The sequence below is a fragment of the Globicephala melas genome, chromosome 8 (assembly GCF_963455315.2).
Source record: "Globicephala melas chromosome 8, mGloMel1.2, whole genome shotgun sequence".
NCBI classification, from domain to species: Eukaryota; Metazoa; Chordata; class Mammalia; order Artiodactyla; family Delphinidae; genus Globicephala; species Globicephala melas.
Window position 1 is genome coordinate 59,772,521 of NC_083321.1, and position 15,408 is coordinate 59,787,928.

General features: G+C 39.9%; 1 protein-coding gene across 14 annotated transcripts in view; it reads left to right on the forward strand.

Annotated features, from left to right (window-relative positions):
• The window catches only part of ANKRD42 (ankyrin repeat domain 42), an 84,538-nt gene that overhangs the window by 25,357 nt on the left and 43,773 nt on the right, over positions 1-15,408 (forward strand). For all 14 annotated transcript variants that reach the window (XR_009564936.1, XR_009564938.1, XR_009564937.1 and 11 more), the window contains exons 7-9: positions 6,469-6,594; positions 7,833-7,938; positions 11,983-12,158. Coding sequence is in view for 11 of the 14 variants with exons in the window: in XM_060303797.1 (XP_060159780.1) it covers positions 6,469-6,594; positions 7,833-7,938; positions 11,983-12,158 (408 nt within the window). In the remaining 3 variants the exon portion in view is untranslated. The remainder of the gene's footprint in view (positions 1-6,468; positions 6,595-7,832; positions 7,939-11,982; positions 12,159-15,408) is intronic.

Below are 15,408 nucleotides of genomic sequence, written 5' to 3' on the forward strand. Positions count from 1 at the left end.
TTTCTTAATTGTTTTGGGTTTGTTATTGTAAGTCTTTTCCTTCTTTTGTGTTTCCTGCCTAGAGAAGTTTCTTTAGCATTTGTTGTAAAGCTGGTTTGGTGGTACTGAATTCTTAGATTTTGCTTGTCTGTAAAGGTTTTAATTTCTCCGTTGAATCTGAATGAGATCCTTGCTGCGTATTTTTCCCTTTCATCACTTCAAGTATGTCCTGCCACTCCCTTCTGGCTTGCAGAGTGGCTGCTGAAAGATCAGCTGTTAACCTTCTGGGGATTCCCTTGTATGTTATTTGTTGCTTTTGCCTTGCTGCTTTTAATATTTTTTCTTTGTATTTAATTTCTGATAGTTTGATTAATATGTGTCTTGGGCATATGTGTCTTGGCATGTTTCTCCTTGGATTTATCCTGTATGGGACTCTGTGCTTCCTGGACTCCATTCACTCTTTCCTTTCCCATATTAGGGAAGTTTTCAACTATACAACTATAATCTCCTCAAATATTTTCGCAGTCCCTTTTTTTTTCTCTTCTTCTTCTGGGACCCCTGTAATTTGAATGTTGATGCGTTTAACGTTGTCCCGGAGGTCTCTGAGACTGTCCTCAATTCTTTTCATTCTTTTTTCTTTATTCTGCTCTGCGGTAGTTATTTCCACTATTTTATCTTCCAGGTCACTTATCTGTTCTTGTGCCTCAGTTATTCTGCTATTGATTCCTTCTAGAGAATTTTTAATTTCATTTATTGTGTTGTTCATCATTGTTTGTTTGCTCTTTAGTTCTTCTAGGTCCTTGTTAAACGTTTCTCATATTTTCTCCATTCTATTTCCAAGATTTTACATCATCTTTACTGTCATTACTCTGAATTCTTTTTCAGGTAGGCTACCTATTTCCTCTTCATTTGTTTGGTTTGGTGGGTTTTTACCTTGCTCCTTCATCTGCTGCATATTTCTCTGTCTTCTCATTTTGTTTAACTTACTATGTTTGGGGTCTCCTTTTCACAGGCTGCAGGTTCGTAGTTCCTGTTGTTTTTGGTGTCTGCCCCTAGTGGGTGAGGTTGGTTCAGTGGGTTATGTAGGCTTCCTGGTGGAGGGGTCTGGTGCCTGTGTTCTAGTGGGTTGGACTGGATCTTGTCTTTCTGGTGGGCAGGACTGCTTCTGGTGGTGTGTTTTGGGGTGTCTATGACCTTATTATGATTTTAGGCAGCCTCTCTGCTAATGGGTGGGGTTGTGTTCCTGTCTTGCTAGTTTTTTGGCATAAGATGTCCACCACTGTAGCTTGCTGGTTGTTGAGTGGAGCTGGGTCTTAGCGTTGAGATGGAGATCTCTGGGAGAGCTTTTGCTGTTTGATATTACTTGGGGCCGGGAGATCTCTGGTGGACCAGTGTCCTGAACTTGGCTCTCCCACCTCAGAGGCTCAGGCCTGACACCCGGCTGGAGCACCAAGACCCTGTGAGCCACACAGCTCAGAAGAAAAGGGAGAAAAAGAAAGAAAGAAAGAAAAGTAAATAAATAAATAAATTTATTTTAAAAAATATAAAATATTATTATTAATAAAAAATTAAGAAGTAAAATAAATAAAAAGGAAAGGAAGAATGGAAAACAAAAAACGAAAGAAACGAAAAAACAAATCCACCAATGATAAGAAGCGCTAAAAACTATACCAAAAAAAAAGGGACAGACAGAACCCTAGGACTAATGGCAGAAAGCTATACAGACAAAATCACATGAAGAAGCATACACATACACACTCACAAAAAGGGAAAATAAAATATATATATATTAAAAAAAGAGAGCAATCAAATCAGTAAACAAATCTACCAGTAATAATAAGCTCTAAATACTAAACTAAGATAAACATAAAACCAGAAAGAAATTAGTTGCAGAAAGCACACCCCAAGTCTACAGTTGTTCCCAAAGTCCACCATCTCAATTTTGGGATAATTCGTTGTTTATTCAGGTATTCCACAGATGCAGGGTACCTGACGTTGATTGTGGAGATTTAATCCACTGCTCCTGAGGCTGCTGGGAGAAATTTCGCTTTCTCTTTGTTGGCACAGCTCCTGGGGTTCAGCTTTGGATTTGGCCCTGCCTCTGTGTGTAGGTCGCCTGAGGGCGTCTGTTCCCCACCCAGACAGGAGGGGGTTAAAGGTGCCACTGATTAGGGGGCTCTGGCTCACTCAGGCCAGGGAGAGGGAGGGGAATGCAGGGCGAGTCTGCTGCTGCAGAGGCTGGCGTGACGTTGCAGTGTGTTATCCCAGGGAAGTTGTCCCTGGATCAGAGGACCCTGGCAGTAGCGGGCTGCACAGGCTCCCGGGAGGGAAGCTGTGGATAGTGACCTGTGCTTGCATGCAGGCATCTTGGTGGCTGCAGCAGCAGCCTTAGCGTTTTATGCCCATCTCTGGTGTCTGCTCTGATAGACACGGCTTGCGCCCGTCTCTGGAGCTCGTTTTGGTGGTGCTCTGAATCCCCTCTCCTCGCGCACCCCAAAACAATGGTCTCTTGCCTCTTAGGCAAGTCCAGGCTTTTTCCTGGACTCCCTCCTGGCTAGCTGTGGAGCACTAGCCCCCTTCAGGCAGTGTTCACGCAGCCAACCCCAGTCCTCTCCCTGGGATCTGACCAAAGCCGGAGCCTCAGCTCCCAGCCCCCACCCGCCCCGGCGGGTGAGCAGACAAGCCTCTCGGGCTGGTGAGTGCTGGTCAGCACCGATCCTCTGTGCAGGAATCTCTCCACTTTGCCCTCCACACCCCTGTTGCTGTGCTCTCCTCCGTGGCTCCGAAGCTTCCTCCCCACCCACCCCCCCGTCTCCGCCAGTGAAGGGGCCTCCTGGTGTGTGGAAACTTTTCCTCCTTCACAGCTCCCTCCCACTGGTGCAGGTCCCGTCCCTATTCTTTTGTCTCTGTTTTTTCTTTTGCCCTACCCACGTACGTGGGGAGTGTCTTGCCTTTTAGGAAGTCTCTGAGGTCTTCTGCCAGAGTTCAGTAGGTGTTCTGTAGGAGCTGTTCCACATGTAGATGTATTTTTGATGTATTTGTGGGGAGGAAGGTGATCTCCACATCTTACTCCTCTGCCATCTTGAGAGTCTTCAGTGAACACTCTTTATACCACTAGATTTAAGAATAAAATATTATAGATAAGATACACTTGAAGCTTCCTGGTTCTCTCTCCCTAATACCATTCATTTCCTTTTCTCCCTCAGAGGTAACCATTATTTTGGATTTATAATTCCATTCTATGGTTTTATATTTAGTATATATATACTCACAAAAATTTGCAGTATCATTTTGTGTATTTTTAGTTTAACAGACTAAACTGTTATATCTAATAAGAAATCCTAAAATTCAGCAGCTTAAATTATATAGAAGTTTATTTCTTTTATATAATAGCCCTGGTTGGAGAGTGCATCTGTTCTATGTAGTCATTCAGGGACCTGTTATCTTCCTAACTAGCTCTCTCTAGTTGTTGCTAATCCAGCAGGAGGTGGGGAGAGAACAAGAGTATAAGCTAGGATTTTTTTTTTTTTTTTTTTGCGGTACGCAGGCCTCTCACTGTTGCGGCCTCTCCCCTTGCGGAGCACAGACTCCGGACGCGCAGGCTCAGCAGCCATGGCTCACGGGCCCAGCCACTCCATGGCATGTGGGATCTTCCCGGACCGGGGCACGAACCTGTGTCCCCTGCATCGGCAGGCCTATTCTCAACCACTTCACCACCAGGGAAGCCCTAAGCTAGGATTTTTAAGGTCTAATTTGCAGTCATCACTTTTGCTAACATTCTATTGGCAAGAGTTTAGTCACATGGCCACACCCAGCTGCAAGGAAGCCTGGATAATTTAGTACCCAGCTGAGAGGCCTCAGCTCAGATGCAGCTCTTGTTACTGTGGAAGGAAGGGGATTTTAGTGGACAACTAGAAGTCTTTGAAACTTCTTTTAAAACTTTATAAAAATGGCATGAAATAGTAATGTATACTTCTCTCTTTCTTTTTTCACAAAATGTTATGATTTTTGAGGTTTATTAGACAGATAGATGTATTCTAGTTTACTCTTTTAAATTGTTTGTGGTATTGCATTTAATAAAACACTGTTTATCCATTCTCCGATTTGACGTTTAGATTGTTTACAGTTTTCAGAATTACAATCACGGTGGTAATTGATATTCTTGTATGTGTCCTTGTTTACATGCACAGGATTTTTTTTTGTTTGTGTTTTTTTTGTTTTTTTTTGTGGTGCGTGGGCCTCACTATTGTGGCCTCTCCTGTTGCGGAGCACAGGCTCCAGACGCGCAGGCTCAGTGGCCATGGCTCACGGGCCCAGCCGCTCTGCGGCATGTGGGATCTTCCTGGACCGAGGCACGAACCCATGTCCCCTACATCGGCAGGCAGACTCTCAACCACTGCGCCACCAGGGAAGCCCCAGGATGTTCTTTAGAGAAGTGCTTCCCTACCCTTTTCACACTTTGCCCACATAGAAAATGATATTTGTGTGGCATACTGGTACTGTTGGATGAGGCTTCTTGAGGTACTGCCTATCTTCTCTGAAGATTGAGAGTTAAGAGCACTGCCTTGGTAAATAGTTGGGAAACTCTACTTTAGGTTTTGCTTGTTGGGATATGCCCATTTTCAGTATAAATAGTTATAAATGCTGCATTCTTTATCAGAGTGGTTGTAGTAATTTACACTCTCATCAGCAATGTTTGGTGAGAATTTAGAGAAACAATATTCAGTATTGTCAGACGTAAAAATTTTTGCCACTTAGTTGGGTATGAAGAGGTTTAACTTGTGTTTTTATTTGCATTTTTTTGATTACTAATGAGGCTGAACATTGTTTAGTAAAGTTATTGGCTATTCTAGTTTTCTATTGAATTGCCTGTAAAATTGTGTTCTTTGTCCTTTTCTAAATAATTTGAGCTGTTTTATATAGTTCTGATACCAATCATTTATTAATTTTATCTGATATAGATATTTTCTCTCACACTGTGGCTTGTTTTTTCACAAATGATACCCTTGTTTAAAAAAAGAAACTTTATTAAAGTATGATTTACATAAAATAAACTGTATTTATTTAAAGTATGCAGTTCATCTCAAATGTTTTTTCATACCCTCTTGTAGTTCATCCCTCTTTTCACCCTGGCCGCACACAGCCACTGATTTTTTTTCTGTCACTATAGATTAGTTTGGGTTTTCTAATGGAAATGGATTTCTAATGGGTTTCTCTAATCTTTTGAGATTCATTTGTGTTGTGTATATTAGAAGTTCGTTACTCTTTATTGCTGAATAGTATTCCATTGTATGGATGCATATTTTGTTTATGCATTCTGTCTTATTGGTAGGTCTCTTTGCCAGTACTACAAAGTGTTTTTTTTTTTTGAAAGAGAGGAAGCAAGCTCTCGTGTCTCTCTTTTTTTTTTTTAAATAAATTTATTTATTTTATTTTTGGTTGCATTGGGTCTTCGTTGCTGCACGGGGGCTTTCTCTGGTTGCGGTGAGTGGGGGCTACCCTACTGTTCGTTGCGGTGCGCGGGCTTCTCATTGCAGTGGCTTCTCTTGTTGCGGAGCATAGGCTCTAGGTGCACAGGCTTCAGTAGTTGTGGTTCGTGGGTTCTAGAGTGCAGGCTCAGTAGTTGTGGTGCACTGGCTTAGTTGCTCTGCGGCGTGTGGAATCTTCCCAGACCAGGGCTCGAGCCCATGTCCCCTGCATTGGCAGGCAGATTCTTAACCACTGCACCACCAGGGAAGCCCAGTACTACACAGTTTTGATTACTGTAGCTTTATAGTAAGACTTACAGTCAGGTATTATAAGTCTCCAACTTTGTCCTTTTTAAAATACTCCTTGGGTATTCTAGGTTGTTTCCTTTCCATATGTAGAAATGAGAATAGCTACCTCAGGGTTGTTGAGGGGGTTAAATGAGGCAATCCTTACAAGTGCGTACTACCATGCTTGGCATTCAGTAAGGGCTCAGTATATCTCGTTGTTATCATTAAAAACATTTTATTAAGTATTTACTATGTGCTAGGCACTAGGTCAGGTGTATTCACACCTGTCTGTGTCTATGTTTATGTATAGATACACACATATACTTTATCTCCTTCCAGTTTCTTTTGCTTTCTTCACTTGTAAACGGGGAGGGAGTGGTCTATGCAAATGTAGGACTTGAGACCAAGTATGTCTTTATACAAAGGGTTGAAAATGACCATCTCCTTGTGTTTTGTGGTGGCCTGAGAGAAACAGGGAAGATGGCAAGAATAGTTCTGGTACCATATATTCCTGGCATGTTTGAGATCCTGAGGGATGGAAAGGCTACACAGTTAATAATAATCTTATTTTATGATTCTCTTTTTATTACTTGTCATTGCATCAACTGAACTAATTCCAATGTAACATTCTCATAGTTGAGTTAATACTGAAACCTGAAATGTGTGACTGATTAAGGCAGGGAAAAGGAACGAATTCCTATGTTTCCTGAAATGCTGAATTTTTAATTCATAGCTTTAGCATTTCCAGGTCATGTGGCTGCCTTTAAGGGTGATTTGGCAATGCTTAAGAAATTAATAGAAGATGGAGTAATCAATATTAATGAACGTGATAATAATGGATCAACTCTTATGCATAAAGGTAAGTTATGATTCCTGCTTCATCTTCAGTTCTGACACAATTACTGTTGAGTTATTTAGCTTTTATTTTTTATTTATTTTTTTAAAAAATTATTTATTATTTATTTTTGGCTGTGTTGGGTCTTTGCTGCTGCGCACTGGCTTTCTCTAGTTGGGGCGAGCAGGGGCTACTCTTTGTTGTGGTGCGCGGGCTTCTCATTGCAGTGGCTTCTCTTGTTGCGGAGCACAGGCTCTAAGCACACGGGCTTCAGTAGTTGTGGCACATGGGCTTAGTTGCTCCACGGCATGTGGGATCTTCCCGGACCAGGGCTCGGACCCATGTCCCCTGCATTGGCAGGCGGATTCTTAACCACTGCGCCACCAGGGAAGTCCCCCCTCAGGTTTCTTGACTGAGGTTACACAGCTAGTAAGAGCAAAGCTGAGGTTTCATTCATTTTTTTCCATTCATTTATTCATCAACTCTATAGACGTTTATTGAGTGTCTTTATATGCCAGCCACTTGCTAAGTTCTGTCCTGTCCTGCAATCTGTTGTTTAGTGGACCTAAACTCAGATCTTTTTAGACTGAGTTTCCCCCCAACAGTTTCCCTGCATTTTGAGATGGACCTAGAAGGAGGGGAGAAATTAGATGATCATATGATTGAGTGATGGGCACTAGGTGAGAAGACACATAAGCAGAGTTGTGGAGGTGAAAGTTAATATTGAGTGCATGTATTTTAAGGAAAGGTGGTGAACAGTTTAGGTAATCAGTGAGGGGCCCTGAACATTTTGAGTTATGAGGGTCAGAGGAATAAGCTACTTATACAAGATGGCAAAAGATTTTCAAAGTCTTTCACATTCACACAGATTGCACTTACATTTGGCCTGGTACAAGATTGGTCAGGAGCTATGAATACAGTAGATGAGCACTGGATAAGGATTAGAAAAAACCTAGATTATAGTTTCAAATCCATTACTTACTGGCTGTATGATGTTAAATAGCCTCTTTGAGCTTCAACATCTATATCTGTATGTAAAGCTCTCTGCATAGGGGTTGAGTACAGCAGATACTTTATTAAATATTTGTCTAATGAATGAATAAATGAACTAGAGAAAATAACATCTGGCCAACCTACTTCTGCTGGTTATTGTAAGGATTAGTATTTACAAAAATACTCTGCAGTGGTACTGTCCAAAATTTTAGAAAATTGTTCTAATAACAGTAACTTTTTTGTGTGTACATTTTGTTTTGTTTTTACAGCTGCTGGGCAAGGCCACATAGAGTGTTTGCAGTGGCTAATTAAAATGGGAGCAGACAGTAATATTACCAACAAAGCAAGGGAGAAACCCAGTGATGTGGCTAAGAGGTATCCCTATCTGCTTTGCTTCTTTCTTTTGTTTTTAAAGTTTTGCATTTACTCTTCTATACTCAGAAATCTCTGAAGATTTCTGGATTATAGGACTCAGTCAAATGCTGATGGAATGATAATTTTCAAGCTGAATTGACATTTGACAACATATCAGCTCTTCTCTCTAAAGCAGTGATTCTCAGCTGGGAGGTAGTAGTCCCCCTTCTTGGGGGGTGTGCATTTGGAAATGTGGGGAGGGGGTTGTCACAGTGATGGAGACCATCACTAATGTTTCATGAGGTCAGGTCCAGGAATGCCAGACATTCTACAGTGCTCAGAACAGTAGTGTACAACAAAGAATTGTCCCACCCAAATGCTGGTACCTGTTGAGAAATGCTGTGTGATAAAAAGGAGTAATCAAAAGGAGTCACATGGATTTTGAAACAAATTTTAATATTTATATTTGAATTAAATGTAACACCTATTATAGAACACCTCTAGCTCATTCAGGTCAGACCCTCACAGAATATTTAGTTCATCCATTTGTTCATTTGATAGTTTTTTCATTCAACTTCCTGTATACTTACCATGCTCCCCGTGCTATGGTTAGCATTAAGTTTACCAAGATGACAAAAAATAGTCCTTGCCCTCAAGAAACTTACAGTCTTGTGGAGAGACAAATGTACAAACATAACTTTTATTGATTATAATCAGTATGTCGTATTACATGTCATGTATAACGTGCAGTAAGAGCACAGAAGAAAAAGTGCCCAAGTATTCCTGTTCTAAAGTTGTGGGGGAGAAATGTTAATACAGATGATGGTAAGAGTTATGAAGGCAACTGCGGGGGACAGAATTTATATAGAAGTCTGGGAAAACTTTTTTTTGGAGAAAGCAACATTTATGCTGACACTTGAAGGAGGAAGAGTTTTAAGATAACACCTTGTTTGTCTGAGGAACGCATGTGGTTCAGAACTGCTTGAATCTAAACTAGGAGTGTGGGCTAAAAGTTACACATGAGGCTTGACGGGATGCAAGGGCCTAATTATTCATTAAATTGCCATGCAATTTTTGTTTGTGAGTTCATGTTCCTTAAAATTTTGTCTGTGGGATCTCTTTGAAGCCATGGAATATGGTTTTGTTTTACCACATAGTAGCATCATTATCAACTCAGGCCCACTATTTTTTATTTTTTAAAATAGCTTTATCAAGGTATAATTGGCATATAGTAAAGTACACATATTTGTACAGCACAAACTGATGAATTCTGATATATGTATATACCTGTGAAATCATCACCACAATCAAGATAGTGAACATATCCATCACCTCCTAAAATCTCCTTGTGCACCTTTGTAATCTCTCCCTCCTACTGCTTTCCACTGCCCCATCCCCAAACAGACACTAATTTGCTTTCTGTCACTATAGATTAGTTTGCATTTGCTAGAATTTTATATAAATGGAATCATACGGTATGTACTCTTATATATTTGGCTTTTTCCACTCAGCATAATTATTTTGAAAATCATTCATGTGTATTAGTGGTTCATCTCTTATTGCTGAGTAGTATTCCATTGACTGTGGAATTCCATAGTATTCCATAGTTTGCTTATCCCCTAATCTGTTGAAGGATATCTTGTTTGTATCTACTTTTTGGTGATTATGAATAAAGCTGCCATAAACATTCAGATACAGATTTTTGTGTGAACATAAGTTTTCAGTTCACTTGAGTAATACGTAGGAGTAGGATTGCTGAGTCAGATGCTAAGAGGGTGTGTTTATCTTTATAAGAAACTGCCACAGTGCCTTCCAAAGTGACCACACCAATTTGCATTCCATCAGCAGTGGATGAGTGTTTCTGTTGCTTCTTACCTTGCCAGCATTTGATATTGTCAGAATTTTTGATTTTCGTAATTCCAGTAGGTGTGTAGTGGTGTCTCATTGTGTTTTTTGTTTTTTCCTAATGGAAGATGATTTGGGGCATCTTTTCATATACATATTTGCCATTTGTATGTTTTCCTTTGGTGAAGTGACTGTTCAGATCTTTTATCCACTTTTAAAACTTGGGTGGTTTTCTTATTGTTGAGTTTTAAGAACTCTTTCTATATTCTGGATACTAGTTCTTTCTCAGATTTTTGTTTTGTGAAGATTTTCTCCCAGTTGTGGTTTGTTTTTTCATTCTCTTAACAATGAAGAGCAAAATTTTTTTATCAATTTGCTCTTTTATGGGTTATACTTTTGGTATCACATCTAAGAAATCTTTGATTTACACCAAGTCACAAAGATTTTCTTTTATGTTTTCTTTTAGACATTGTTATATATACAGTTTTAGGTTTTACATTAAGGTCTGTGATCCATTTTGAGTTAATTTTTGTATGTGGTATGAGGTATGTATCCAAGTTCTTTTTTTTGCATATGGATATCTAATTGTTCTAGCACCATTTGTTGAAAAAGCTGTCCTTTTTCTTCTATTGCCTTTGTGTCTTTGTCCACGTCAGGTGTCCATGTATGCGTGGGCTTATTTCCGTAGTCTGTATTTTATCCATTGATCTATTTGTCTGTCTTTATATCAGTATTACATGGGTGATTTAGTACTGTATCTGAATATATTCATAATTTCTGACCCACATTTCTTTGTCATTCATGCACCAAAGTGCTAGTGTGAGTGTAGTGTTATAGAAACAACCTTGAATCTGGCATAAAGCAAGTACTCAGTAAATGATAGCTGTGAAGTGACAATCTAGTAATAGAGATAACGAATTCTATTAACCGTACAACTTCCTATGTTTATTACTATATTGTTAATGATTTGCAGTACCTGGTGAAAGGTAAAGATATATGTGTGCATGTGCACATGGTTATGGAAGTGTGTGAACAAAATAAAATTTGAGGTTTTTATGTTTAGCGAGTAATTCTCCATGTCCTGAGAAAGCATTGAACATTTTTTTTAAAAAAATTAATTTATTTATTTTTGCTTAGGTTGGGTTTTTGTTGCTGTGCGCGGGCTTTCTCTAGTTGCAGTACGTGGGCTTCTCATTGCGGTGGCTTATTTTGCTGCAGAGCACGGCCTCTATGCGCACAGGCTTCAGCGGTTGTGGCACACGGGCTCAGTAGTTATGCCTTGCGGGCTCTAGAGCGCAGGCTCAGTTGCTGTGGCCCACAGACTTAGTTGCTCCGTGGCATGTGGGATCTTCCCAGACCAGGGCTCAAATCCGTGTCCCCTGCATTGGCAGGCGGACTCTCAACCACTGCACCACCAGGGAAGTCCCAGCATTGAACATTTTAATTAGCAAAACTGTGGGAAAAATAATGCAGATTACATACAATCACAACAACAACTTGAAAACCAAGGGTATATTATTAGAAGCTTCATAGAGATGTGGGAAAGATCAAAGAAAATAAGAAATGTGGATATGAAAGTCATTATTTTTCCATTAAATTTCAAAGCCATGCTGAGTGCTTTGAGGGTTGAGGAAGGATGACGATTAAGGGGGCTAGAGCTATAGTTTTCCCTAAAACTGGAACCAGAACTAATTCTATGATCTAAATTAGGCCATCAGGAAAAGGTAGTAAATACAGGTAAATCAAGTAGGGTGGTTCCGGGCTTTCTACTCAGTTGAGCAGTTCCGTTTGGGGACACACCAAATATTCTTTTGATATTGGGTCACTTCTTTCAGTTGGATTTTTGCCACTAAAAAATGGAATCTGGGAATTCCCAGGCGGTCCAGTAGTTAGGACTCCTCGCTTTCACTGCCGAGGGCCCGGGTTCAGTCCCTGGTCGGGCAGCTAAGATCCCACAAGCCCCGTGGCGTGGCCAAAAAAAAAAATTCTGGAATCATTCTTTAATATGACTGCTTGTCCTTAGTTTCCACTAACTGTTTGAATTCCCCGCATTGCTGGATATGCATCAAATTGTCACTGACCTTCAGATACAGTTTTCGTTCTTCATTGGTGCGTGAGTTGGTGGGATAATGTAGAGTGTAATTCCCTAAATTAAATGCAAACTGCTATTTCAATTTGAAAAAGATTGTGGATCTTGTAATTACTAATTCTTTTCTACAGGTTTGCCCATTTAGCAGCAGTAAAGCTATTGGAAGGACTACAGAAATATGATACAGATGATGAGAGTGAAATTGATGAAAATGATATTAAGTTTTTCATAAGACATGGTGTTGAGGGAAGCACTGATGCCAAAGATGATATAGGTCTCAGTGAGTCGGATAAAACAGATGCCAGAGGTAAGTGTGCCAACTCTTCCATGATTTTTCCTTTAAAAAATACCACAGATTTGAGAATTATTTTAAAGACAACTACCATCTACAAGGTAAAATACTTTGATATTTTTTGGGGAACCAGAACTAGTACAGATTTTTGTACTAGGGGTTGTTGAACATATAAAGAATGTGAGACATGATCTTTGTCCCTCAAAGAGGAAAGGGGTATTTTCCTGCCATATAACCCTGATTTCACTTCTCATGATATTTGTCAGAGAGCCATGGTTCATATGAATGGATGAGAAAAACTGTTTCAATGGCACTCTTTCATAGAAGAAAGGTGAGAAGGATCTTTTTGAACGGAGGCTAACCAAAGCAAAGGCAGCTGTAGTAAAGTGAGCAGAGCTTGGCACTGGATTCAGACATCAGAGCTTCACCTCTTTCTAGCTGTGTTACTTTCTGAACCTTGGTTTCCTCATCTGTAAAAATGAGAATATTAACGTAATGTCATCCCACAGACTGCACTAGAGAATGGGAAGTGCCTAGAGGCTTAGTAAATGTCAATTCCCTTCCTCGTGATCTCTGGAAAGTATTTTCAGTTATTCTGGCAGGAAAAACTAGTACCAAAACTGTATTGTCTGAGAAAAACTTCTAATTCAGGTCTAAATTTAAAAAAAAAATTTTTTTTAAGAGCTCCCAGAACATCGTCAGGCAGAACCTCACTCTCCAGGTGATGGTAGAAGCCTCTTTCCTGGTGAATGCAACCTAAAAGATGCTGATATTAGGGGCTCCCAACAAGCAGCCCACCACAGTGAGGCTCAGAGTCAGTGATCCCTTCAGAATTTCCTGACAGCTTTATTTTAAATAGCTTCACTGAGATATAATTCACATACCATTCAATTTACCCATTTAAGGTGTACAATTTAATGGTTTTTAGTATATTCAGATTTGTGCAACCATTATTACAATAAAATTTGTAACATTTCCATCACCCCCCAAAAGAAACCTCATACCCATTAGTAGTCAATCCTCCTAACCTCTACCTTCTTCTCCCTTCCCCTCAAACCACCCCCCAATTAGGCAACTGCTAATCTACTGTCTGTCTCTATAGGTTTGCCTATTTGGGGCATTTCATATGAATGGGATGATACCATATATGGTTTTTTGTGACTGGTTTCTTTCACTTAGCACAATGTCTTCAAGGTTTATGCACATTGTAACGTGGATCATTACTTCATACTTTATTCCTTTTTATTGCCAAATAATATTTTTGTATGGATATACCACATTTTATTTTATTTTTAATTTTTAATTTATTTTTTCCTAAATTTATTTGGCTGCACTGGGTCTTAGTTGTGGCATGCAGGATCTTTGTAGCGGCATGCAAGCTCTTAGTTGCAGCGTGTGGGATCTAGTTCCCTGACCAGAGATCACACCCGGCCCCCCTGCATTGGGAATATGGAGTCTTAGCCACTGGACCACCAGGGATCCCTATACCACATTTTATATATCTACTCATCAGTTGTTGGACATTTGAGTTGTTTCCACATTTTGGCTATTAAGAATAATGCTGCTGGGACTTCCCTGGTGGTCCAGTGGGTAAGAGTCCACGCTCCCAGTACAGGGGGCCCGGGTTCGATCCCTGGTTGGGGAACTAGATCCTGCATGCCGCAACTAAGAAGTCCGCATGTTACAACTAAAGATCCCGCATGCCTCAACGAAGATCCCACGTGCCACAGCTAAGACCCGGCACAGCCTAAATAAATAAATAAATAAATATGAAAAAAATAATGCTGCATGAACATTTGTATACATTCCTTTTTGAAAATGGAAATGTATTTTCATTGCTCTTGGATATACACCTAGCAGCTGGAATTGCTGCATCATCTGGTAAAAATATGTCTAACATTTTGAGGAACTTTCAAGCTGTTATGCAAAATAGCTGCACCATTTTATATTCCCACCAACAATGCCTGAGGGTTCCAGTTTCTCCCCTTCCTTGCCAATGCTCGTTATTGTTTGTCTTGTTAATAACTAAAACTGTTATAGTGAGTGTGTAGTGGTATCTCAGTGTAGATTTGATTGGTGTTTCCCTAATGAATAATGATGTTGAGTATCTTTTCATGTGCCCATTGATCATTTGTATATCTTTTGGAGAAATGTCTATTCAAATCCTTTGCCTATTTTTCAACTGAGTTGTTTATCTTTTTACTATTGAGTTTTAAGAGTACTTGCAGATATAAGTCCCTTATATCAGCAAGTATAAGTATTTGCAGATACTTTCTCCTATTCTGTGGGTTGTCTTTTAACTTTTTTTTTTTAACATCTTTATTGGAGTATAATTGCTTTACAATGGTGTGTTAGTTTATGCTTTATAACAAAGTGAATCAGTTATACATATACATACGTCCCCATATATCTTCCCTCTTGCGTCTCCCTCCCACCCTCCCTATCCCACCCCTCTAGGTGGTCACAAACCACCGAGCTGATCTCCCTGTGCTATGCGGCTGCTTCCCACTAGCTATCTATTTTACGTTTGGTAGTGTATATATGTCCATGCCACTCTCTCACTTTGTCACAGCTTACCCTTCCCCCTCCCCATATCCTCAATTTCATTCTCTAGTAGGTCTGTGTGTTTATTCCTGTCTTACCCCTAGGTTCTTCATGACCTTGTTTTTTTTTTTTCTTAGATTCCATATATATGTGTTAGCATACGGTATTTGTTTTTCTCTTTCTGACTTACATCACTCTGTAAGACAGACTCTAGGTCCATCCACCTCACTACAAATATCTCAATTTTGTTTCTTTTTATGGCTGAGTAATATTCCATTGTATATATGTGCCACATCTTCTTTATCCATTCATCTGATGATGGACACTTAGGTTGCTTCCATGTCCTGGCTATTGTAAATAGAGCTGCAATGAACATTTTAGTCATGACTCTTTTTGAATTATGGTTTTCTCAGGGTATATGCCCAGTAGTGGGATTGCTGGGTCATATGGTAGTTCTAATTTTAGATTTTTAAGGAACCTCCATACTGTTCTCCATAGTGGCTGTATCAATTTACATTCCCACCAGCAGTGCAAGAGGGTTCCCTTTTCTCCACACCCTCTCCAGCATTTATTGTTTCTAGATTTTTTTGATGATGGCCATTCTGACTGGTGTGAGATGATGTCTCATTGCAGTTTTGATTTGCATTTCTCTAATGATTAATGATGTTGAGCATTCTTTCATGTGTTTGTTGGCAATCTGTATATCTTCTTTGGAGAAATG